General features: G+C 38.0%; 1 protein-coding gene across 1 annotated transcript; it reads right to left on the reverse strand.

Moving 5' to 3' along the window:
* Nucleotides 1-5,392: 5,392 nt before the first annotated feature.
* Nucleotides 5,393-25,982, reverse strand: LOC127433918 (fermitin family homolog 3-like). The gene is made up of 15 exons (XM_051686273.1): nucleotides 25,819-25,982; nucleotides 24,830-24,954; nucleotides 20,758-20,991; nucleotides 19,275-19,391; nucleotides 18,805-18,973; nucleotides 18,263-18,365; nucleotides 13,154-13,261; nucleotides 12,923-13,051; nucleotides 12,400-12,446; nucleotides 12,173-12,297; nucleotides 11,989-12,095; nucleotides 10,354-10,569; nucleotides 10,111-10,235; nucleotides 8,172-8,313; nucleotides 5,393-7,186 (listed from the first exon to the last, which is right to left on the reverse strand). Exons 2-15 carry the CDS (start codon nucleotides 24,951-24,953, stop codon nucleotides 7,007-7,009), a joined length of 1,926 nt encoding a protein of 641 aa, XP_051542233.1. The 5' UTR covers nucleotide 24,954; nucleotides 25,819-25,982; the 3' UTR covers nucleotides 5,393-7,006.
* Between the last annotated feature and the right edge of the window lie 1,806 nt (nucleotides 25,983-27,788).

Consider the following 27,788-nt stretch of genomic DNA (forward strand, 5'->3'; position numbering starts at 1 on the left):
AAGTACTGACAACATTTATCCCAAATTCCAAATACAAATATTGTAATTTAGAGCATTTATTTGCAGAAAATGACAACTGGTCAAAATAACAAAGAAGATGCATAACAGATTTTTAAACAACACAATACTAATGTTTTAACTTTGAGTTCAAAAATCAATATTTGGTGGAATAACCCTGATTTTCAATCACAGCTTTCATGCATCTTGGCATGCTCTCTACCAGTCTTTCACATTGCTGTTGGGTGACTTTATGCCACTCCTGCCGCAAAAATTCAAGCAGCTCAGCTTGGTTTGATGCCTTGTGGCCATCCATCTTCCTCTTGATCACATTCCAGAGGTTTTCAATGGGGTTCAGTTCTGGAGATTGGGCTGGCCATGACAGGGTCTTGATCTGGTGGTCCTCCATCCACACCTTGATTGACCTGGCTGTGTGGCATGGAGCATTATCCTGCTGGGAAAACCAATCCTCAGAGTTGGGGAACATTGTCAGAGCAGAAGGAAGCAAGTTTTCTTCCAGGATAACCTTGTGCGTGACTTGATTCATGCGTCCTTCACAAAGACGAATCTGCCTGATTCCAGCCTTTCTATCCTTGTTAGAGTCCTTTGTCTTTGAAGACTGTAGTGTACACCTTTGTAATCTTCAGTTTTTTGGCAATGTCAAGCACTGTATAGCCGTCATTCCTCAAAACAATGATTGGCTGATGAGTTTCTAGAGAAAGCTGTTTCTTTTTTTCTTTTTTCTTTTTTGCCATTTTTGAACTAATATTGACTTAAGACATGCCAGTCTATTGCATACTGTGGCAACTCAAAAACAAATACAAAGACAATGTTAAGCTTAATTTAACGAACCAAATAGCTTTAAGCTGTGTTTGATATAATGGCAAGTGATTTTCTAGAACCAAATTAGCAATTAAGCATGATTACTCAAGGATAAGGTGTTGGACTGATGGCTGCTGGAAATGGGGCCTGTCTAGATTTTATCAAAACGACTTTTTTCAAATAGTGATGGTGCTGTTTTATACATCAGTAATGTCCTGACTATACTTTGTGATCAGTTGAATGCCACTTTGGTGAATTAATGTGCCAATTTCCTTCCGAAACAGCAAAATCTGTACATTATTCCAAACATTTGGCTGCCAGTGTGTGCATGCATATATATATATATATATATATATATCAATGGGGAGTAATTTAATCTTAGGCCTACTCTTCTGCTTTTCCCACTTTTACGAGTGTTATTCCTCAGATAAGAGATTTGATCCTTTAATGGTATATTATAGAGTTCCGACAATTTATTAGGTATATCCTTGAGAGCAAATAATTAGCATTCCTTAATGTTTATGTTTAAACATGACTCTGAAGTAACTCATGGCGACACTCAAAAGCACAAATTTAATAATTTTTCATGATCAAAGAGCTAAATACCTCAGGGACATAACACATTGCTTGGCTTAAGATAGAAAGAAGACTTTTTTTAAAGATTATTTTAATGCAATAATTCATTTAATTCATTAAACATCTTGTAAAAACCTTTCAACATTTTATTTTAGTGAATATTTATACAATGATCAGTGGAAACATGTAAATGCTTCACGCTGCAACGCCCACCACCAATGTTCTTGCATTCATGCCCAGTACTGTGTACCTAAACATTTTACAGCAACTTTACCTTATTAATTAAACACTTCACACAAACAGTAAGCACAATATCCCCCGAGAAGTTTGACTCATTGCAGCATGAAAACCAATATAAGCAGCACTCCACTCCGATCATGGCAAGTTGTTTCAGTAATACTGTCTTGTTTTCTGGTGCTATCTCATCATTGTCTCTGCTGGAACCACTGTTCTGATGATATGATCCGGTCTGATGTTTCTCAAACACACTAGGGTGTGTTGCACCAACAAGGATTATTCTTAAATTTAGATGAAATCAAGGTTTATCTGATAATTCTGTTGCACCAAATTTGAAACTTTGTTTAAAAATAATCAGGGTTAGGCTACATTTAAACCATCATTTTGATCCTGATTTAAATTTCACAGTAAATCTAAATTTATCATTATATCATTTTATTTATGTTTACTATGGTGGGAAATCTTGGGCCTTCGGCCATGACGCGTGCTTTCAAATCCGGGGTGCGAGTACAATGGCTCACATCTCAGTGGCGGCGCGATTAACTGCTTCTCCATCGTGTACATGCGTGGACATGGGACGGAGATGGGTCACTCAAAGAGTAGCGAGAGGAGAGCATTGATTCGGCATTTAACAAGAGCGGTTACAAGCATGGCACTGACGTGAGGGGAGGTGGTCAATCCAATCTGAGACCCGTGCAACTTGCGTCTTGTTTCATATTATCGGTCCTTTTTTTCTTAAATTATGCTGCCATATTTTAAGGCTTGTGACATTGTACATACCGCTGAGACATTTTCTTATAATAACAATCTACCGCTAGGTTCAGAATCCATCATGGCGGACAAAATAAATCGCAAGTGAAGGTTTTAATCACTGGTTAAAATTTTAATCTCTGATTTGTTAAACAGTATTTAAAATTAAGTGGTGCAACGCAACTCAAATAAAAATAAAACTTGGATCAGCAAATCCTGGATTAGCGCTAACTTTCTTCATTTAATCCTTATTGGTGCAACCCCACCCTAAACGTATCCAACATATGGTCGACTGCAGCACACTGGTTTTTTTTAGGCTTCTATATTTGTCGGTTGGAAGGTGATAATAAATCAGTTCCGGGGTATTTTGGCTTTGTCTGAAGTGCAAAATATCTTTTCATCATGTTTTTCGTTGTTAAAATAGCCAAATTTATCAGATATTTCTCCACGTTTTATGCTGCGTTCCTCGGAAAGTCGGATTTTCCAACTTCCTACTGGGAAAAGTGCAATGGAACGCCACTCGAAGTCGTAATTCCAACTTGGAAAGTCGTGCGAAAATTTTCAACTCTGATTTTGCCGAGACGCATGTGCGTGACGTCACACAATCATGTTAGCACCCAGCAAGTTATGCAAAATAAGTAATAAACATTCACTTGTATTAAATAATATCAATAAATGAGTCAAAGTTCTTACATTACACGATATTAAAGCTTGTTTAACAAACGTTAGCAGAGTAGCAGGTGTTCAAAACATGGTAAATTATACTCTCTTTTTATAATCGTACACCTATAGCACAAATGCTAGTGTTGCGAATTGTTTATGAATTGGGTTGCTAGGAGACATCTCTGGTGACAGTCAAACAAATACCTGCTAAGCTAACGGGAGCGTTGCAGTTTGGTTCCTTAAACATTATCTTCCATGCATCTGGCAATGGAATGTGTTTATGGTTGGAGATCGGAGATAACAAGTAGGAATATCCCACATTCTTTCTGTTTGTCTCAAAGCTACTCGAAGCGTCGATCAAAATGGATTACGTGTGGGAGCGCATAAAGTATTTTTCACCAAGAGTTGATAGTGAGTCTACAGCACCCCTTTACTACGTGAAAATGCTCGTGAGGTGTTTTTTCTGTCACTCTAAATGTTGCACTTTTTAATGTGTTTAATTGCTCTTAATTTTTAGGTTTCAACTTGTTAATAATTGTGTTAAAATGTGTGGTTGATATGAAATTTCCAACAGTGACCGCTCATATTATTACACATGCAAGTTCAACATTAAAGACAATTACAATTGTAAGTTTTAAAATTAATTTGTCACCATACATTTTTTAGAGGCTTAAATGTGATTAAAATAGTTGTTTTAAGGATCCACTGAGCTGAGATATTTTTCTTCAGATAGGTTCTGGTGAAGAAATAAAGTCATACACACCTGGGATATCCAGTCTGGTCTCATGAAATTTACTTGAGCATTGCAACATTTTTGCAAAACTGAAATTACGGGCTTTATTACACGTTTAGCTGCAGTTTTTAAGTGAAATTTCCAGCAGGGGGCGCCAAAACCGAGCGAAATGAGGTTGTAATTAGACAAGGTTTTTAAGGTGAATTTTAGATGGAGGTTTTAATAAGTAAAACGTACTTCCCTAACTTAAAAGTTTACCCTAAACCTAACCTATAGTGTCTGAAAAGATAAATAAGAGTTTTACAAAACAGACATCCTTACCTAAACCAACACCTAATCCTAACCGATAGTGTTTTAAAATGCAAATTCGAAAAAGAAAACACACATTAACTGAGGCAACCACGACTTTAATGTCACTTCTATGCCACTTTCACTTTTGAGTGTCTTTAGGTGGACTCAAACCACAGCCATCAAACTCAAAGTCCAACACTCGATCAAGTGAGCTACCAAGCAAGCTAATGATATAGGAATAAGTGTGTATATGTATGTGGGTCTGTGATACAAGTGTTAAAATGTTTTGTTTTTCAAATCATGCGTTAAAGTAGAAGATATATAGTTATATAGTTTTGATATAATAACATAGTGGAGGGTGAGTAATAGAGTGAAAATCAGTTTGTCAAATTGTCAGTTTGCAAAAACGGATATAGAATAACATTCATTCTATGAGACCAGGTTGCGGATATCATGATGCTGAGTAAATAATGAGAGAATTTTCATTTTTGAGTGAACTATCCCTTTAAATGACAACATAACTTAATTATTTTTTGTGAACTCTCTAAGTGGTGTTCAAAAGGTTAGCATCTGTACTGTTGCCTATACACCATTCATTGAATTCAGACTTCATTGAAGTCAGACTCTGTTATAAACATATTAAGGCATTTATAATAAATAAAAGGAATATTCTGTGCTCAGTACATTAAATGTATTGATTAAACATGAGTTATAATGTAAAATATAAAAGCAAATGATCTGCTGAGAATTTGGAAGACACTTTTATGTTTTAGAGTTTCATTTGTAATTAATGAATTATTTGTTTCATTAAAAATGTACTGTTGATCTTAGTTTATTCAAGTTCATTATTACAAACTTTGCTTCTTTAAACTTTCTCAACACTCAATGACTGCAGTGAGCTGAGTTCCCTCTAAGTGTGCTTTACTTTATGCATTTTACTCATTTTAGTGCACAGGATGGAGCATGCTCTTCGTCTGCAGCACAGAATGCTTGTAAACTTGTGGTTTCCTCTGCTAAATTATGTCACCACAATGTATCCTTTTCAACACTTGAGCTGCATACTTAAACGTCTTAAACTATGCAGGCTAAACTGCATTTAACACCATAGTCTTTCAATGAGACTTTATAAGTACAAGACTACAAAAGCATGAACTTTGAGGTTTATTTATGCTGGGTTTATATTTAAAAAATAAATAAGCTGAGAGCTTTTTACTACACATGAATTGCACTGTGCACTACTTTGCACCACTCTATTAGTCTGTCTGTGTGACAGATAGTAGATGCATCAGAAACTAAATTTAAAAAATAAAAACTAAAGCCTCACAATGTTTGAAAGTGAAATTTAATAACTACAGAATGATGGAAAAAATATGCTAGAAATGTATTTGTGTTGGTGTTAACACTGAAAATAATCTAAATTGAGAACGATCAAAGCTAAATAGAGAAAAGAGAAATTCCACACACTGCTGAATGTCACAGAATTAAAAACTTACAATTAAAAGACTTACAATCCTGTCAAGACACAATAGTGTTGTTTTGATGTCAACTGGGCATATCTGTATGTGTACTGACATTTTCTAGGTTATTAAAGACCCCATGAAATCCAAATTTTGCAGCTTTTAGTCCATGTATGTTAGCTTTTAGGTAATCTATAAGCTAGTGTACTTGTAAAAGTTGACAAAACTACTGGGAAAATTAACCAAGTATACTGCTGCCTTATCTTGTACGCAGAGACATATAGTACACATTTTTGTCCAATAAAATGCTAAGTAGCAATAGAAAGTAACAAACAGGGGCGCCTGCAGCTGTACAGCCCTACGCACTGTGCGTACCATGAGCGCTCCGACTGACCTGAGACATATTTAATCTCAGAATATTTAATCAATCATGAAATGTGTCCTGTATTTCTGTTGGCTGTTTAAAAGAACTAGCAATGACCAATTTGCGAATGGATAATTCTTTTGAGTCGGTTCTTTTCAGTGAATTGGCCAAACAGGCTTGCAAAGCGGTCTGAATCGATTCATGATTCAGTACAATTCGTTCGGTCTGCTCTCTCATTGAATCATTTGGAGCGGTTTCTCACACAGTAAAACAGTTTCCGGATATTTACGAATACAGAGAACAAACAGCGCTTGATACAGTGTAATTTTATCTACAATAAACTGAAACAAAAGGCTGTGTTTTAGAGAGGTAACTTTGAGAAACTTCAGCTAGTGCTGTGTCATGTGAACAAGGGGCTGTTCAAACTGAACGTGTTTTTGCGTCCGCTCACACTGTTTTTAAATCATTTTCCATATAAATATTCGCTAGATATATGTCTTTTGAAAACTGCGTCACGTTTCACTGTGTTTTTAGCATCGCTCGCAGGAGCGCTGCATTTTTAGATGCTGTGTCAAGTTAAAAAGAATTTCTTCAACTGATAAAACACATCTCAAGAACCCTGCGTTCAGCTCTATTCATTGTGGTGCGTTTTGATTTTTTAGCGTGAAAACGCGTCTGTCTGAACGGTTACTGGAAGAAATGCTTTAGCCAATAGTTACATGAATGCTACTCATCCTCAAGAAAATAAAACAAATGCTTATCTCAAAGTCACCAGAATGGAACGTTCTGGTTTTGTTTTTTGCACAAAAAATAAAATAAAAAATCTCACAGGGGAGCACGCCCCCGGACCCCCCTAGATATCCAGATTTCTGTGTGTACCCTCAGTTTAAATCCTGCAGGCGCCCCTGCATGGTAGAGCTGCACTGTGACAAAAAAAGAGAAAAAGCCCATTGAAAAATCCCACCCAACCTTTTTCAATTGCAAATCAACACAGGAAAGAAAATTCCGTTCATATAACCATTTCATGGGGTGTTTAATTACTATTTCTTGAATGTTTTTGGAAGATCTCATTCCATAAATGCAGGCAGTCCGTAAGTGCACAGACTTTCTTTCTTCTCATAAAGCTTCATGGCCGCCGGTCAGTTTGTGGAACAGCTCTTCATTCAGGGTGTCACTCTTGTCTCGACTCCTTGTGGACATGAAGATGTAGCCGCCGATGTACTCGTGGGCAATCTTACAATCTGCTGTTACACAGCTAAAGGCGATGTTCACGTTCCCATCAAACTCAATGGCAACCTGGCACAGATATAGGAGGCATTTATTATTGTTACATTGAGATATTTCAATCCGAGAGAGGAACCAGAAAAGAGTTAAACCTTGCGATTTGGGTCTATGAAGAAGCTATCGTTCTTCAAAAAGTGACAAATCTAACCAGTATAGAATAGGGATGGGCGGATCGATCCTAATGTATCGATACTTCCGATACTGATGTTGTATCAAAAATATCGATCCTCACACAAAAATATCGATTCTAAAATATTATTATTTGGTTACCATGAACAATAATCATAAGCTTGAAAGTGAAGTAAAAAGGATTAGGCTATATTAGCAAATACTTATGCAGGATGGGAACTATTTCTTCTTCCGCTCATTTTAACATGCATGCTGAAATACACAAACAGACAAGCGCTTGCGCCGTCACAAGGCTCGTTCAAACAAGAGGGATCAGTGCCTTGTAGAGGTAATTACAGAAAATCAGAGAAACAGCTTCTGGAGTAAATTCACGCTAAAATAACAACATATCTAAAGGTGACATTTCTTATAATGAGTTTGTGTGTAATTGTTGTTAATAAGTAATTAAAAAAATAGTTAACCATGGTTTTACTAAAGTAATATTGTAGTAACAATGTTTGTTTGTTTTTATATTTGTATTTTTTTTGGGGGGGGGGGGGGGTTAAGTGTTTGGTAACTATGGCTGAACTAAATACCATGGTTAAACTATAGTTACTGTAGTGAAACCATGGTTAATTTTTGTAAGGGTAAACAAAACAGAAGTCTAATAATTCTGTTTAGTCTCACAAATGTAAAAAAAAAAAAAAAAATGATGAATTATGACTAAAAATAATATTTTAAATGACCCATTTTATCCCAAGAAATCGCAAAAAACTAAATTTAATAGAAGTATCGGTATTGGACTTGAAATTATTAGTATCGGATCGAAAAGAAAATAAGCGGTATTGCCCATCCCTAGAAATAGATGAAGATAGCAAAGGCAGAATACCTGTTTGATGTCCCAGTTGACATTCCATTGCCTCATGGTGTTATATCTCCAAGTTTTCACTATGTCTCCCACACTCAGGTCAATTCGGATTAAACGATTATTGGCGATGCCAAGCACCTCATCCTTGCGGCAACCCTTAAACCTGCATTTGTGTGAAAATAAATAGTTTTGTACATAACATTTTTGTTCAGATTTAATGTGTCAATTGTAAATGAAATGTATTTAATAACTATCAATAATAATCAATGATCAGGACATGGTAATGTTTTGCTGTGTGGTGATTTCATGGATGTACAAAACAAAAACAAAAAACAGTAAAAATTGTGTGATTTCTTTGCCAAAGGGAACTGCGAAAGTAACTAAATTGTATCATTTTTTTGAAGAAAATAAAGCTCATCTATTTGTGTTGTAGGTGGTTGCCATGGTGTTATGCAGTTGCTAAGGTGTTGTGGGTGGTTACTAAAGCATTGCTAGGGTGTTCTGGGTAGTCGCCAGGTGGTTGCTTACTGGCCCAAGTCTGGACTAGAAAATTTGGACTAGATTCGTTGAGTCTATGTGGTTTTAACAAACAGTCCCCCGTTCGTACTGTTTGGGTCAAATTTGAAATAGGAAATAAGTGAGAGAGACTATAACACTCTTTAAAAAACAAAAAAAAAAAAAAGTTTTTTGTTTTATTTGTCAAATAAAAATCAATAAATCAGACACAATATAACAAATTCACATCCACATAAAACATCCACAATGCAGAACACACACACATGTACACACACAAATAAATTAATGTTTGAGACTATAACAGAGCATTATTTTTTTATTTTGTCAAACGAAAATCCATCAACCACAATGCAGATCACACACACACACACACACACACACACACACACACACATACACACACACACACACACTTGTTGGTGCAGCCATCATTATGAGGACTCTCCACAGACATAATGATTTTTATACTGAACGAACTATAGATTTTATCTCCTAACCCTAACCCTAAACCTAACCCTCACAAAAAACTTTCTGCATTTTTACATTTTCAATAAAACATCGTTTAGTATGTTTTTTTAAGTGATTTGATTTATAGGGACACTGGAAATGTCCTCATAAACCACATTTATAGCACATTTATAGCACCCATGTAATTACCTAAAAAAAACCTTTGTAACCTAAAAAAGTCCTCGTAAACCACTTAAACCTGCCCCCACACACACACACTTCAAGGTCAAATAAAAATTTTAGTCTGACCCCACTGTAAGAAAGTTTATGCTTAGGTGTGGGAGATGCACACCATGGTCAGGTTTGACTGTTGACTGGTATTGTGGCATCATCAACCACACCCTTTAACACAAGTGGTTTAAAAAAAAAGCTACAATTTTATGCTACACGTTTGCAGTAGTTTATTTTACACATACAAACTGATTCTATGTGGTGAATCCATTTTGCTGTTCATAACACCCTTTCTTTGCTGATTGCAGGTTTGCAATGTTTTCAGCCATGTTTAGGTGCAAAAACAGTGCCAAAAGTAGAAGAATACAGACCACATTTACTTTGTGTTATTATGAAATTGCAAATTCACAACACACAAATTACACTTAAGAAAGCATTAAGGTATTGCTAATATTTTTTTATTACACTATACCTTTTGTACGCATGCAATTTATTTTAACGCTTGCAATTTGATTTACGCTTTCACAAATCTTATTCTGCACATGCACATTTTTCTATCACGCTTTTACAAATTTTACACTGCGCTTGCAAATCATTTAGGCACTGTTTTACCTTCATATTCCTCCCTAAAAGCTATTGTGTGGCTTCAAAAATCTTGAGACTAGTGAAAGACTACTTTCATGGTACTTCTGTGGTGATGAACGTATTTCCATTTTTGGGTGAACTATTCTTTTAAAATATTTTAAACTCTGCATGCTAAACTCACCTGACCACAATATAAGAGAGCCCAAAGTCAGGCAGAGCCTGCCAGATCTGAAGAAACCTCTGAACAGCATCTGTTAATGAGAGCTGTGCTACTTTCTGGTAGGCTTCCAGGATCCTCGGTGTGAGCTGAACAAGAAGAAAGAGAAAGAGAGAGAAAAAAATAAAGAGAAGCCAAATTAAGAGATGATATGTCAAAGTAAATAGTAATCCAGTAATTGACCAGTTTATATTAAGACTGTGGTACCTGCTTGGGTTTGTACTTCTTCTGGTATCGTGGAGAGACAAGACTGTGTGTATTGATGCTGTCATCTGTCTGAGCTGTGTTATTACTAGGTGTGGTATTCTGCATGGCCAGGAAAGACTGGATATTCTGCACCTCACTGGAGAACGAGCTGTCTGCTAAAGTCTTGCCTTTCGAGGCCAAACGACATGCTGCCATCCATCGACTGTACTGCTGTTCCTACAGAATAAGACAAAGACCTTTTTTATGTAGTTTTTATAGTACTGTGATTTTATATATATATATATATAGAGAGAGAGAGAATCTGCCACTTCACCACATCCCAAAGACACTCTCTTGGACTGAGATCTGGTGTTTGTGCAGGCCTTGGCATATACTAAACTAACTGCCATTTTCATGGCAGTTAGTGCCATGAGAAAGATGCTTTGTGACATAACATGTTACCCTGCTGTAAGTAGCCATTAGAAGATGGGTAGACTGGCTGGGATGCTCATGATAAGCAACAATACTCTTAACAATACTTCTAGGCTGTGGCATTTAAATGATGGGCAATTAGTATTCCATTCCTACACCATTACAGCACCACAACTGGCCTGAACCACTGACACAAGACACGACAGATCCACGGATTCATGATATTTATGCCCAATTGTGGCTCTGTATCTGCATGAAAACCCAGGAGATCAGCAGTTTCTAAAATATTCAAACCACCCTGTCTAGCACCAACAATCAGTACATGTTCAAATAAATTTATCAAATCAGAATCTAAATTTCAAATTTAAATCATTTTCTTCTTATGGTGTTAGGTTTGATATCAGTCATCCACCGCATACGATCATTTGATATCGCATGAGTAAGGCTGCAACAACGAATTTCATTATTGATTAGTCTGGTTTTTGTTCTGCGCATGAAGAGCCTTTGTCAGTGACATTGATTTGCACTAGCAAAATTCCTATTTGTATGAACAAAAAACATTTGAAAAATAGTGGAGGCTAAAGAGGAATCTGCAGTGGGAAAAAGTTGTGCAAGCATGGAATTATTTTATTTTAATTGTTTCAAAGAATGTCACAAGCATATAGTTGCATGTGGCCAGGTTACCATGTCAAGCGCTACAGTACAGAATTCTTGTGCTGTTCAATGTGCTTGAGAGGTTTTTTTAGGGGAACTTAGGGGCTCTTCACTCCGAAGGCACTTTTTTTGTTGTTTTTTTGCATGAGCGGTGCGTTTCTAAGAGACTGCATCAAGTTAAATGTTCAACTTTAAAAAACCTGCCTCAGAACACCTGTTTTCTGTTCCATTCTTTTTCCTGAATCTAGCTTTTGTAACACCATAACGCTTTCATGTGAACGACCCCTTACATTTCAATCACAACTTAAGTTTACTGTTACATTCTTATAAAGTGATCATTTTGCAAAATAGCTTGTCCTAAAAAAAAAAAAAAAAAAAAAAAAAAAAGCAATTAAATGAGCGACTAAATCTGCGCATTGTTTGAAAGGAGAGCATTGAGAAAGATGTGGTGTATTCGAAAAATCAGAGAAATACTCATGATTAAAACTGAGAAATATATGAATCAATTGTCAATATAGTTTTTGTTTGCAGCCCTACATTTAAGCTGTTCTTAACATATCATTGATTTACCTGCTCACAGCGCAGGTAGACCTCATTCATGCCCTCTGGCCCCGGGATCAGCAGCCTGATACAAAATTTCTGCCCGGCAATGCTCACATCAGGGGCCACCTCACAACCTGTGATGATGAGAGTCATAGTGTGTCTGTGCATGCCATGTGCATACAGGTGTTAGTATACATGTGTGAGAAATTACCTTTAAGGTTCATCTGTTGAATTGGCTCTTTACAGCTCTCCTCTTTACTCTTGTAGTAGGAGATGGTTGTATCCTTGAACGTAAACCAGAATTGTTTATATCCTTTCAGGGACAGCCTCTTTGGCCTGAGAGAATATGAAACCACAGGAGAAACATTAATAACATAAACCATATCACCACAAACATTAAGTGTGTATGTGAGAGGATGGCTGGGGTTTGTATCTTACCTAAATATTTTCAGGTAGTCATGTAGTTCTGGTGCTGTCATTGTTTCCTGTGTGCACACATTAAATGTTACATAGGTTGACAGCTCATTTCAGATGACCCTTATGTGTAAGTGAAAGTTGGTATGTGTAAGTCAGTTGGCATGAAAATCAAGCCAAATGAATCGTTTTAGCAGCAAAAAGTATGAACTCATTTGATTACTTATGCATAAGGTAGATCAAGCCTTATTGTCAAATGGGGATTTTGGCTCAAGGGCTATATCAAGGTTTGAGTGAAAAGTCTAATTACACAAATGTGTGTTTTCTTTAGCAGTGGTTTTCCATGTTGGTTTCAAAGACCCAGTTCTGAAGTCAAGATATAAACATTGGAACAAAACAAGCAAAAGCAAAAACTGTTTTGCAGGAATATAATATGATAGCATGTGACTGGTTTGTGATTGCTTGATGCTCCAATTGTTAATCATTTGAATACTGGCTTTGTTAAAGTGTGTTAAAGTAAATAACATGTTTATGCTGTGAAACTAACCAACATGTCATCAGCACTGTTCTTTCCTTCCATCTTGACCTCCAGACACTGAAGAGCCGAATCTAGATCTTCCATACCAGGACACGACGCCACAAACTGCTCCGTCAGTGACACTTTCCCAATGTGGTACTGATGTGATCACACACACAAAGATAATACTGTACATTATATACACATAAAGCCCATTTTTCATGTGTATGAGAAGCAGATACCTGCTCTCCATCACTTTACCTGTAAAGCAGCAAAGACCATCATCTCCTCCTCTGTGCATTCAATCTCCTCCAGCAGAATGGCCCATCTAGCTTGCTCGTACAGCTGCGTCAGACGCACAGCGTCACTCTGGCACAGAGATTCACATGTTTCTCTTTCATTCATTTTGATTAGGAGAAAAAAGACCAAAGGGCCATATTTACATAAAAAAAAAAAGAAAAAAAAAAGCATATCCTTTTAAGAATTCCATGTTTGATGTTATGCATTTTGTATTGTGTGCTTCTTTCAGTGAAAGGGAACTAAAAGAGCCTTTTGTTTAACGACTTGTTTATAAAGATTATGTTTTGCAAACGTTTCCACAAGTACATGAAGAGAAAGCGATGGGCTGATGGGCATGAGCGCTGTTTTACAGCGGCGCTCGTTGAGACTGATTGCATTCACTGTGAATGCATGAAATTCAAGATGCTTTGCTCTCGGCTCGCTTTCGTTCTGAAAGCCAAAGTTGTTCCCCTCTCCACCAGCTATACTTCTTCTGCGGCTTCCAGAGAAGCGCACGAGGGAAGAGAGTGAGCACGGGGAATAGAGCACAGATATCTGAGGATGAAATTTTGCCAGAACAGGCTTGCGTCCCTCCTCTCCTCCATATCAAGTGGCTTCGCTCATTTAATACGACGCTGACATAGAGCTCGCCAAGTTTATTGGGCACATGAAACTCGAAAAGGTTCACACTCGCCATGCTTTCGTTCTGAAATCTGAAGCCGCTCCCCTCTCCTCCCGCTATACTCCTTCTGTGGCTGTTGAGGGACTTCACGAGGGAGGCATGCGAGGGATATACAGCAAGGAAAGTTTGAGCATGATTTGTCACTGGCTCGGGACTTGTGTCTCTCCTCTTCTCCATCTAAAGCAGCTCTGCCTTCCCAGTACGGCCGAGACGATCTGCACGCTGGCGCATGACATGATCACGTCTGGTGGAGGGGGCTGGCTGATTGGGGTTCTATAATGCTGACGTTAATCCCTGCAGTGCTTGTTGAGATTGAATGAGTTCATAGCAAGCACATGACACTCAAAGTGCTACGCTCTCGGCTTGCTTCTGGGGAAGCTGACGCTGGTCCCCACTTCTTCCTATATCTAGCAAGGACTGTATACAGAGCTTGGAGAATTTGTGAATGTTTTACGATGGCTTGGGACTGCGTCTCTCCCCTTCTCCATCTCCAACAGCCTCGACCTGTTCAGTACGCCTGTGGCGGTTTGTGGCTCTCTCTCATTCACAGTGGTGAAGATGTCTGGGATATCAAAATATAAGTGAGGTGCTTACCGTAATTTCCCCCGCAGTCAGGATAACATAACAAAACTGCCTCTGAGACTGCGTTACTTGAAGTTTCTCACTTGAGCCTTACAAAAAAATAAGAAATAATGGTGTGAATCATGTTGGCGCACCTCCGAGTTTTGCCACCGGTGCCATTTGTCCCAGAGCAGCATTAACAACACTATTCAGTAAGAGTTCAGGTCTCTGGCGCTGCCACCTTTGTGGTGAATGATAAATATGCCACGCCACGAATTAGCACTCGGGCAACCAAGACCACTACACAGGAAATTGGCAGGTCTATGGGTGGCTCTGTCTTTTTAGTGACACCCCTGGCTAAATATGCCAGGAACTCGCTTCTCACATTCCCCACGTTTGTGAGCCGGGAATGAAAAGATGTTCACAACTATGTTACTGTTTATGCTGTTGTTGGCTCCATGTCAAATGTTTGTCACATTACAATAGTAGTCATGGACCTCACTGCAAATAAGGTCAAATTAGAAAAAAATAGCTCATTTCCAGCTCCCAATGTAATGCATGACAGCTCTATGTGGTGTTGTTCAGAGTCAAGTGGACACAGGCACACCCTGTGTCCTTTGGCCTGTTACGCGGACAAGTGGCGCGGTCTTTCGGGCCTCTCCAGCTGAAGGCTGTGCACTATTGAGCACGTTTATGTGCTCCAATTTGTGACGTGACCACCTCACTTCAACAGCGTTCTGTACTCCACGTCACAGTGCAGGACACGCCGGTTTTGCAATATAAAGATAAGATAGAGACTGTTATAAAGGCTTTTACAGCCGTTATTTTCCGGTTGCCAAGATGGATGGTGGGCTGCGGCCCATTCTGGACTTGAAATGTTTGAACCGGACACTTGCGAAGTCTCCATTCAAGATGGTTAATCAGAAACAAAATGTGTCTCACGTCTGTCCTCTGAACTGGTTTGTTTCAAAAGACCAAAAGATGTTTAATTTCACGGAGACATAGCCCCTCATCACAGGCCATTCTTGAAATTCTTTGCAATTCTTTCTGGCATTGCAAACCAGTTCAAAGTCCTGCCCTTCTCCTTGTCCCTAGCTCCTCACACATTCATGAAATGTGTCAATGCGGTGCTCGCTCCGCATAAGCTGAATAGCAAGGATTTGCTGCTAGCCCATTTGGAGTGTGTTGGCGAGTTTCAAGCTGGGAAAGCTTTATCACTGAAACACTTTCAGCGGGCCTTTGGTTTGATGGCCATCGCAGCCGTTGTCAACCCTTTAGGTTTATTAACTCGAGAGCACCTCGTTGTCCTTGGTGACAAAATTGCTTAATTCTTGTTGTAATGTGCCGCTGCCTAGCCGCACTAGCTTTTTGAAAACACCTGTGTTTTACCAGAAAGGCATTGCACTCGGCCAGGTGGCCAGACGCAAGGTTGTCATGACGGATGCATTCAACACAGGCCTGGGAGCCCTGTGCGACAGTCTAGTCTTTTGCATCTAGACAGGTGTGCGTTTGCCTTGGGGCATAAAGCAGCTGGAACTGCTTGCAGTCTTCCTATCAGTCAGAGCTTTTCAGTTGCACTGGGCTTTCATGTAATGAGCCAAACAGACAATACTGCAATTGTGGCATACATAAACTGGCAGATGGGAGTATGGTCATGCCCAATTTTAAACCTGGCATGCTGGCTTCTTCTCTGCTGCAAGAAGCATCTCTTGTCAGTACATGCGATGCATGTTCTCTGTCACCTGAACTGTGACGCAGACTTGTTTTCGTGTCAGGGGATCAGCTAAGGGGAATGGATACTTCACCCTCATACCATTCTGAGGATCTAGCATATATTCGGTGAAGTTGAGGTGGACCTGGAGACCACACACTGTGTCCATGTACTCCATGACCCAGGCTCCTATGGGTATTTCATCTGTATTCCATTAGATTACTCAAGGTCAGTAACGTATTCTAAATACTTTGGATTACTTCTTCAGCACTGGTAGATTTTTTCACTTGTTTTGACTTTAATAAACTCTGCCAGTACAGTAAGACAAAATACACATGTCTGAAAAACCTAAATATCTTATGCAGTGTTGTTTCTAAAACAAGATAAATCAAACTGATCTTGTTTTAAGGATTTTCTGATATTTTTACAGGAAAACAATAAAAAAATTATTATCAAGAATATGATTTTTGCCCTAATATCAAAGGTCTTACTAGAAAAAAAGAAATTATGATCCATCGTGATTTTTCTTGATAAAAAAATATCGTGCCTGGTAACGTGCATGTAAAATGGCTAGAAATAGCATTTTTAGCTTAGCATAAAGCTGACAATTTACACAAGGTTTATTTCTATTTCTTGTTCTTCAAACTTACTTCAAACTTACTTCTCTGTCTGCTTGTATGAATGTAACACATAAGAAAGTGTTTCACCGCTGTTCAAATGCACTTTGGATCGCATCATTTATATGTATAAATGTTTTCAATCTGAAAGGACTAAATATTAAATGAAACAAATGACAATAAAATGCAAAGTAATCTCTTCAGTAATCAAAATACTTTTTGAATGTAACTGTATTCTAATTACCAATTATTTAAATTGTAACTGTAGTGGAATACAGTTACTTACATTTTTATTTTAAATACGTATTCCTGTTACTTGTATTTCATTACTCCCCAACACTGAGGACTGACTCCATTTACACTCAAAGTGTATGTTGCTACTTTAGCGGCAGGCCACGCCCCCTTGGGTGATTTGTTTGTGGGCCAACACCCGTTGGTTGTTAAATTTTTATGAGGTGCGAGATGGCTGTGGCCCTCTCCAAGCAAAGACATGCTCACTGGGTTATCAACGTTGTTGCGCTTGCTTATGATTCACAAGGCGTGCAGTCTCCCATGGGTGTTAAAGCCCACTCTACGAGAAGCATGGCCTCCTCCTGGGCTTGGGCAAAGGGTGTGTCCCCATAGGACATGTGCCTGGCCGCAGGCTGGGCTTCCCCTAACACCTTTCCATCTCTCTCTTCCTAGATCTTTGCTGTGAAGCAGAGTTGATTTTTTTATGTTCACAGTAACATTATGTTTTGGCTGTTGTTCTTATGTCCATGCCATTCCCTGTCTATTCTCAAGTGAAGAGCAATGTTTAATGTTCTACTTCCCTGTTGGCTAGTGGCCTTATTTGTTTTGTCAGTCTATGACAGTTTTGAGTTCATTTCCCCACTGTGGTGCGGATGGAACATTTGTGTTTCACTACACATTATGGCTAGTGTCATTGTTATATTTCTAACCAGGCTTGGTTACTGAGTTTTCTTCTCTTCCTCCTTGTTGCTCAATATGAAGTTGAGACTATGTCAACATCTTTCAACTGCCCTAAAGGCTAGTAGGTGTCGAAGTGACCAATTTGAAAGGGAACGTACTGGTAACGACTGTAACCCTGGTTCCCTGAAAGGAGGTAACAAGACATTGCATCAGTCGCCACACTACTGATTTATCGCTGTTAAGGGACTGAGAGATGCACTCTCTTCCCTTCAGTTAAAAATCCTAATGAAATGATGCTGTGCTCCAGTTTCTACGCCCGTGGTGACACGTGCATCAGGGGCGGCGTGCCATCTGCCAGTAGACTGGTATGATTCTAAAGGGCTTCAGAGATCATCACTCCTGGGAGGAGTTTCCCATAACATCAGCTTCTGAAGCAGCATCTCTTTCCCTCCTTTCAGTGAACCACGGTTACATTCGTAACCAGTGTGTTATCTTTTTTTTTTATTAACCATTTTTTGCATTATTTTGCAACATATATATAGCTAAAATACTCAACACTAATAAAATGCCATGGGCAGCAATAATGAGCAAAACATAATAATACCTACCTGTGGTATGACGTCATGAAAGTTGTAGTATTTGAAACGCAGAAGGAGTTTATCATTTTCTTTGATCCCCTGTTGCAGGAGTGAACGGGATGAGTCCAACCACCTGAGAAGAGATTACCGCTCACATGATGCTTTCCAGCTTAATCGAAATGCATTTTACAACATATTCACGGCAGGGTCAGAAATTAACCAGGACTCAGGTCAAAATGCCAGCAAAAGTGACAAAAATGCCCCAGATATTAAAAATGTGGGGGCAAAAATGCTTAACTTTTTTTTATCTGTTATCAAACATTTCATATTTTTCAAAATATTCAATTCTATCAGACTGTCATTGTGTAGATATTCCATGCCCTTCTTTGAAGTACCTTGGAGTACCATGTAAATATGTTCTCAATGGTAATCATTCAGTACCATGCAGTTATCATTGATACCATCAATCATTGTTCTGCTGTAGTGCTTTTTGTAAGGGTGGGATGGGACCATGGGTGGGGACCCTCAAGTGAATTAAGTCACTTTTCACTGCTATTAGCACACTGGCTTACCTGCTGTTAACTTGTGCTTTCTCCACTAAATTTGTTGAGCGGTACATCTTAGTAATGGTTTCTGGTGCTGGTGCAGGCTGACTGATGGACAGCATCTTGTACACAGCCTCAGTTTCAGGTGACTCAGCAAAGAAAGCAGGCATGCCATTGGCAAGCTTCAGGATGGTGCCTGTAATTGCACAAATGAGCAAATCTAAACACTTAAGGCACACAGTAACATTTTAACAGCAGACCTGCTTACAATGACCTTATACTATTTTGATGCATCTGAAATCTACTTTTTTGAAATAACATCAGGTGCTAACACTATGGCGAACTATAGTCTATATTAGGAATGTATACATGAACTAACAGTACAAAGTACTTTTTTTTTTTAATATCACCTGACTAGGTTCAGTTAAGTGGGCTCAAGTGTTATGTTTTTCATTTAAGTATATGATTAGGAATACAAATGTACAGGCATTTCTCACTTGAAGGAAGTGGTGCACATGTGATGTCATACATCTCTTCCTCAGCATTTTTATCTTTCTTTTTCTTCTTCGCTTCCACTGGCCATAGGAGAGATAGTTCCTCTGGATGGCGAATGTCTTAAAGGAAAGATAACAAAATCAGTCACCTCCAAGTGTAACATGCAATATTTTTCATGTCAAAGCATCTCAAGGTAGCCAACTGTTCTTCATAAATAAAGTCAAAATATGTTTTACTGTGGTTAAGAAAAGCTTCCATGGATCCAAAACCTTACACTGACCAGTCCTGATGTTCAAATGATTACATTTTGTATATTTAACGGACTGTCTCCAGCATTTTAGGCTTGAAAAATACTCATACTCATTTGTTCCATAGGGACTTCATAAAAACCTTCATAAAAGAGCTATAAGCCAAACCAACCTGCTCTGAGTTCACAACATTACAAACTTTGATTTAAAGCAACAAAAAAAAAAAGTATTTGAAAATCAGACAAAAGTACAAGGCTTACCATCTTTAATGAGGGCATGAACTACAATCTCATGAACATCCAATGAAGCATTGCAAGTGACGTAAGTGAATTAGAAACAATGGAAAAATGTAAAACTGTTGATGTAAAGTTGTTGAATATAAGTACAGAATCTTGTAAATGTATTGAAATTGCAAAATAAATAAGCAAATAAATAAGTAGTTTAAGAGTGTAGGGAGACAGACTCTCTTGCGTCATGCACAGTATGTCATGTCAGTGGGGGGTCACTGAGGAGCTTGTTTGGCGTATTTTGTTTGCCAGAATTCTCTGATCGGTGGATCATTGCCCTTAAGGATCATGGATATAGTTTGTAACTAGAAATTCAGCTTTTAAACATGATTTTGTATTTTTTTTTTAAATGAGGATGAAATGACATGGATTACTGGCTTCAACAGAAGCATATACCATAAATTAACAACATCAGAGCTCGTGGTAGGTCTGTCTTTAAAGGTGTATACATTCTCATAAAAAATGTATTCCCCTATGGAAAATCTGAATGGGATTTTTACTTCTGGAACCAAACAACTGCGCTCTGTGGCCTTTATTTTTGTTACAGCCATGAACCATGATTTGCTGCTTGTTAATGCTTGTCAGTGACAGATGCTTTTAGAGGGAGTATTTGTCCTCATTGTCGAAAGCATTTGATTAGGCAAAACCCATAAGTGCAAGTCTGTGCATAATTGTATCTGCTTAACAATAATTTAGGTACATTATTTAGATGTACACTAGCATTTCGATAGCCTCAAAGCTAGTGAACATGGACTAAAAGCCACAAAACTCCAATTCTGAATTAATGGGGTCTTTAATGGAACAGACATTTGAAGGTTTGTTACTACCACAAAAACGCATTGCTTGCAATGCATTGACCATGCATTCACAACTGAGTTTGCTTACTTGTCTGGAGTATATTTCTGGCCTTATACAAATAAACAGTCTCTTAATCTCATCTCATCACTTACTCAGGAGTTTGCAGATGCCTATGACAGTACGGAACACAGGGCTGGAGAAGCAGGCTCTTAGACGGAGCGTGGTGCCATTGGGCAAACCCAACCGCAGAGGCTTGTGCTGGGGCGTGAGGCAGAGTCGGGCATCTGCATGAATCCCACATTTATCCAGCGTCCAGGACGGCTTCAGCAACCACTGTTGTTTCTGTTCCCACCATAGAGCATGATCGGACCAATCCTTCTTTATTTCTACAAATAATAAAATAGGAAGAATTCTGTTCTTTTCTTTCAAACCTGGAGTACAAAAGGACATATTTCTTAAATGTCCAAGCTTTGTTTTTATTTTTTTCATACAACGTAAGGCTGTAGCTGTCAACCTCCAAAAAGGACAAAAAAGGTACAATAACAGTAGTCCATATGACTTCTGTGCTATACTTCACATCTTTTGAACACATACGGCAGCTTTGTATGAGGAACAGGCTGAAATGTCAGTAATTTTTCACTTAAAATCTTTATTTCTGCCTGTTCACTGATTCAGTTCATGATACACGAGATAACTTCTTTGTTTGCATGCAGCCAGAAGTGGAGCACACTTGACACCATAGAAGTTTGACATGTATTAGTGTTCTTGTAGCTCAACTGAGAGCTAAGGTCAGGGGCGCTGTAACTGGTGGAGGTGAGGGGGAGAAGGTTTAGGACGAATCTTAGGCTTTGACAGTCTTTTCCTGCATGATTTTGTGATAAATGGCCACCTCGCACTGGTTAGCTAAATTAAAGAGTTCTCCTACTAGATAATGAAAGATTACCTACTGTGTGGGATACCCCTTAAGATATTCAGTTTTTTATCCCAAAAGTGTTTAAGTGCTAAATGCGTTTCCCATCTGTACAGCGCGATGCAACTCACGCACGTCCTCGCGATGGATGCATCATCGGTATAGACCACAAATTTGAATTAAACTGAGAATTTTCTACTTTGAAGCGATATTGAGAATGTCAAACATCATAGGGCCTGACAGACCTGACATTCTTAACATCGCTGATGAGGAAAAAGACGAAAAACATAGTGTGTGCCATTACTGTAGTAACATCAACTGTAGTAACAGGTATGATTTGAAAGAAATGTTATTGATTCATATTAAAACTATAAATGGGGAATGAGAAGTCTACTTAGTTTTATTATAACAAAGGCAGTTTTAATTATAGATTTTAAATGTTTAGGCTACTGTTTTTTCCATAAAAAATGCTTCAGATTGTTTTATAGAAACCGTCATTACACTGATGTACTCAATGGTTAGCCATCCATGGTCAAACCAATTCTTACAAATGAAAGTAAAATTAACGCCTTTAAAGCCTGGACCACTTTGAATAATGGGCCAAGCTATCAGTTTTTCACCTGTATAAAATCTGTTCTCCCATATGCTGTTGTAGGGGGCGAAATCTGGTTTTGGTTTGCCTTCAGATATTCCAAAAGACGAGTTCCAAAAAATCCTATATTTCCATTATAAAACAGTCCCAACTCACTAAAATGACATGATTAAACATCCAAATATATATATACAGTATATATATGTGTGTGTGTGTGTGTGTGTGTGTCTGAGTAAAATGAACTTTTGCATTTTTTGAATTTTTGTTTTATTCTATAAAGTACTGACAACACCTGCAGATCATCACCAATCCTCCACTAAATTTCACAGTGGGTGCAAGACACTGTGGCTTGTAGGCATCTCCAGGTCTCCGTCTAACCATTAGATGACCAGGTGGAGGATCGGTGATGATCTGGGGGTGCTTCAGCAAGGCTGGAATTGGGCAGATTCTTCTGCCCAAGGCTATCCTTGAAGAAAACATGCTTCCTTCTGCTCTGACAATGTTCTCCAACTCTGAGAATTGTATTTTCCAGCAGGACAATACTCCATGCCACACAGCCAGGTCAATCAAGGTGTGGATAAAGGACCACAGGATAAAGACCCTGTCATGGCCAGCCCAATCTCCAGACCTGAACTCCATTGAAAACCTCTGGAATGTGATCAAGAGGAAGATGTATGGCCACAAGGCATCAAACAAAGCCGAGCTGCTTGAATTTGTGCGACAGGAGTGGCATAAAGTCACCCAACAGCAATGTGAAAGACTGGTAGAGAGCATGCCAAGACGCATGAAAGCTGTGATTGAAAATCAGGGTTATTCCACCAAATATTGATTTCTGAACTCTTTCTAAGTTAAAACATTAGTATTGTGTTGTTTAAAAATCTTTTTTGCATCTTTTTTGTTATTTTGACCAGATGTCATTTTCTGCAAATAAATGCTCTAAATGACAATATTTGTATTTGGAATTTGGGAGAAATGTTTTCAGTATTTTATAGAATAAAACAAAAATGTTAATTTTACTCAAACACATTCCTATAAATAGTAAATCCGGAGAAACTGATAATTTTGCAGTAGTCTCTTAATTTTTTCCAGAGCCGATCAGCCACAACATTAAAACAACCTGCTTAATATTGTGTAGGTCCCCCTCGTGCCGCCAAAATAATAGCATTCTGAGATGCTATTCTTCTCACCACAATTGTATAGAGCGGTTATCTGAGTTACCATAGACTTTGTCAGTTCAAACCATTTTGTCCATTCCCTGTTGACCTCTCTCATCAACAACGTGTTTCCGTCCACAGAACTGCCGCTCACTGGATTTATTTGTTTTTGGCACCATTCGGAATAAATCCTAGAGACTGTTGTGAGTGAAAATCCCAGGAGATCAGCAGTTACAGAAATAAACCAGCCCATCTGGCACCAACAATCATGCCACAGCCCAAATCACTGAGATCACATTTTTACCCATTCTGATGGTTAATGTGAACATTAACTGAAGCTCCTGGCCCTTATCTGAATGATTTTATGCACTGCACTGCTGCCACATGATTGGCTGATTAGATAATCGCATGGATGATTGTTGGTGATAGAAGGGCTGATAGATAACTGCTCTGTACAACTGTGGTGAGAAAAATAGCTTCTAAGGGTATGTTTACACAACAACGATGTACTAAAAACAGAAAAGTTTTTCCTTTGCGTTTTTTAAAAGTTTCGTGTACATGATGACAACGTTGTCAAACGATCCACATTCACACGGATCTGCGAAAATGACTAAAAACACTGTATTATGCATGCCAGGCCAGTAGTTGGCGATGTCACTTTGTAAAGAAACACTATGCGCCTGTGCACATAAGCATTCATCCACAGAGCGGTGAATACAAACAATGAAGATGGTGAAAGCATCGAGCAATTTTTCTGGACGGACGATGAGGTTGCTTTATTACTTCAAATACTTTGCTGGAGAAGCATCAATAAACTCAAAATCTTGAGCAGCACAAACACAGTTCTGTAGTCCGCCACTGTAGTTTTGAATGTCTTACGCGTTATTTTGAAGTACTCGTGAGCATGCCTATAGACTGAGCGGTGGGTGAATGAATTGCAGGGCAAAGGTACATCAAATAAAATTAAGTAAATAAATAAATAACATTTAAAATACAAATACATTTTTCCCATCTGAATCCATACATTAATTTCAAGATTTTCAAATTGCAGGTTCAGCCTACTGTACAATGTTCACACTCCATCCAAAACACTCCAAATGAATTTGTTGATTATTGTTATTTGCACAGACACCAGTATTCATATTGATAATTTTACATCTCAAATTGATGCCAATCAATCCATCATTCTTTATATAACACGTAATACGCGTGCGCATGACGTCATTATTTTCAAAAACGTGCACTTTGAAAAGTTTTTTTCAAAAGTTTGCATTTTCAGGCCCCAAAACGCCGTTGTCGTGTAAACGAACAGCCAAAACGCATAAAAAGTTTTCCATTTTTAGTTGAAAATGTTGTCATGTAAACGGCCCCCAGTGCCTTATTGAATTTGCAATCACATAAGTGCTGATGTACACGTTTATTAAAAATTATAACTTTTAATGGAAAAACAAAAATGCTGTATGGGTTGCAATAAGATAGAGGGCCCAGAAGGTCAGAGTTATTGCAAAAAACAAAACAAAAAAATCTATAAATAACCAAAATTAAAAAGACAACCATCAGAAACTCACGTGACTTTTCCACAACTTTGAGGATGACTCCACCAATGTGCAGATCTGAGGTGACACTGATTTTAAGAGGTGGGGCCTCCGGTCCCAGTTCCTCTACAGTGATGGACAGGTCCCACGCTGCCATTCTGTTTTAACAGAGATGGCATAGAATGTCATGCTTCCACAATCTCAGCTATTTCCCATATCTATAGCTCTAAGTGCAATTTAAAACTATTGCTTTTGTCAAAAATCAATTGCAGATATTCAGGACAATGTCCATGGTTTCTTAGGTTAAAATGCATTTATAATTGAAAAATTATAAAGGTGCTATATTGTAATTTTAATTTGTTCTATCAATTATAGTAATATAAGGGCATAACTAGATAAGTAAAGTTTGAGAAGACAAACTTTAATGTTGGCTTGACAAAGCCTTACATAAAAGTATAAAGTTTTAAAAGCCTTGTAGAAGTTCAAAGGTTGTTGGCTTTGTGTACTGTGAATAATCTGAATATAATATTACATTAAGATAGATATCTGTACAGTATAAAGATAGATAGATAGATAGACAGACAGACACTGCTAGACATTTCATCTCAACTACCCAGATGTGATTTTCTACTGTATCAATCTCTCACAAACTACAGCTGAGGACTTCATTTAAAATAGTTAAAGAAGTGTGCTGTGCAAGTAGCGATGTGATCAGTGCCCTTCGTCTTGCTTTCAATATACTCATACTGGAAAACAGTCTTATGAATAAGCCACAGATAAATTTAAAAAACCTGTTTAATTCACATATTTGTGCGCAAAGGCTCTACATTTGTGAGATTAGTCAATATTTAATTAAATAAATCAACATGTGAACCAGACAAAGAGTCTGTCCACAATTTACCCTGACTAGGCCTGAAGGCCCATGCATGCCCAACCCTCCCTTCATTGCTCACCCTTAGCATCATTCTGAACATCCTACCCTTCCTTTCAACTTTCTTTCATTTTTTTTCTGCATTTCTTACCTCGTAAGGTTGTGGTTCCAAAATTTGTCAAGCGATTTACAGGCTACGCCCTTGGTTTCTGCCGCTTTCTATCTTTCTCTCTCAAAAACTTGTGAGACGTGTGTTGTCACTTCCTCTTGCGTCTCTTTCTTTCTTTCCCCTTTGAGGTTTTGTCCCATCACTGAAACAGAATAGATGTTCTGTTTTTGAATCTGATTACTTAAGTATTCAGCTGACCATAAATAGGTTTCTCTTCCTCTTCCTGTGATGGAGATTGGAGATGCTCTCCTAATACCAAACAAAGCCGTGCATGCAGATACAGATTTTTATCTCCCTGTTGGACGTACTCCATTCACATTGATAGAAATGTGTCAGAATTTAACAGAATATTGTTAATTGTACTCATCACATGTATGGCAATTAGATCTTGCAGACTTTTGTAGCTGCTCGCTCAATACAGCTTAATACATTCATTTTACTTTTTTAAAAAAACTGCGTTGACACTGCAACATATCAATTTGTTTATTATTTTTAGTATACAGGTAAGTATATAGTGCTCTCTGCTGGGTGGATTTTGTAGCACTGACATACAGAACAGATGTCTCAAATCAAAACAGGGACCAGATCAAAGATCTTATACTGGCACATTTTGAATGTGCAGTCATTTACAACTTAAGTTTTAAAACTAAAGAAATGAATAACACTTTAAAATGATGTAAACTCAAATGAGACACCAGTCATATCAGTGACCTAGACAAAGCTGTTTAATTCTAGCAATGGAAGGTCACCTCTCATCTTGGCCGCCATGTTGAGACACGACCAGCTTTGTGTTGCAATTTGATTGGGTTCTCAAACAAATACTTTGTCTCCATGCCAACAGGTGTCAGTATTATGTCCAAGACTACCAAGATTACTTCTAAATAATGTCAAAAAAAAAAAAAAAACTCTCAAAAGTTGCCACAAAAGCAAATGCACATTCATGTACATTTTTGAAGTACAAAAGCAAACTTTACTGCACTAATGCAGTCGGTTCGGCATTTATGTCTAGATTACCACTCCATCTTTAGTGTAATTATTAGCTTATGGCTTGTATCAGGTCTGTGTGTGCAATTCCACAACCCTCCACCTCTTGCGAAAACACTTGAAGACTTAAGCCGGCATCACACTAGACTAGCCGATGTCCTGTGATTTTCAGGCGTAAACTTTTTACATAATAGCCAGCAAGTAGGTGAGAGACGAAGCACGCATTAGCCTCTGCCGGCGGAAGGTTGTGAATCCCTTGACCATCGGGACTCCCTGCTGAGTTAATGGCTCTGAGAACTGGAAAAGCTCATCAAAATTGTTAGACAAAAAATAGGTAACACTTTACAATAAGTTTCCATTCGTTAACATTGTTAATGCATTAGGTATCATGAACAAACAATTAACAATATATTTTTTACAGCATTTATTAATTTACTAAAAAAACACTATTGTTCATTGTTAGTTCATGTTAGTTCATAGAGCATTAACTAATGTTAATAAATACATTTAATTTAAAAAAATTATTAGTTCATGTTGAAATTAACATTAACTAAAATTAATAAATGCTGTAAAAGTATTGTTCATTGTTAAAGTTAACTATCTTGCAGTCTTGTCAAGTGACGAATGAGCTTCTTTTGCTGAAGATTGACAAGACGTCATGCTGATCAGAACTTCTTGCAATCGCACTCACAGCTTCGTATCATCACAAATGCCAACTGTAATAGTTATTTTGTCACTAAGTGTTTTTCTGGAGTTCTCCTACACTAAAATGACACATAAAATCAGAAAGCTAAGGCATCTGTTTTTGTTGAAAATAAATCCCTTTCTCACTGAAAGCTGCATCTGGACATTTAAAACATTTTTTAAAAATGAAAGGGATCAATAAATTAAGAATAATTTACTGTAGTTACCTGATTAATATGTAATCCATAAAAAAGTAACTATAGTCTAATTATGAGTATTTTAAA

Source organism: Myxocyprinus asiaticus, chromosome 4 (assembly GCF_019703515.2).
Source record: "Myxocyprinus asiaticus isolate MX2 ecotype Aquarium Trade chromosome 4, UBuf_Myxa_2, whole genome shotgun sequence".
NCBI lineage: Eukaryota > Metazoa > Chordata > Actinopteri > Cypriniformes > Catostomidae > Myxocyprinus > Myxocyprinus asiaticus.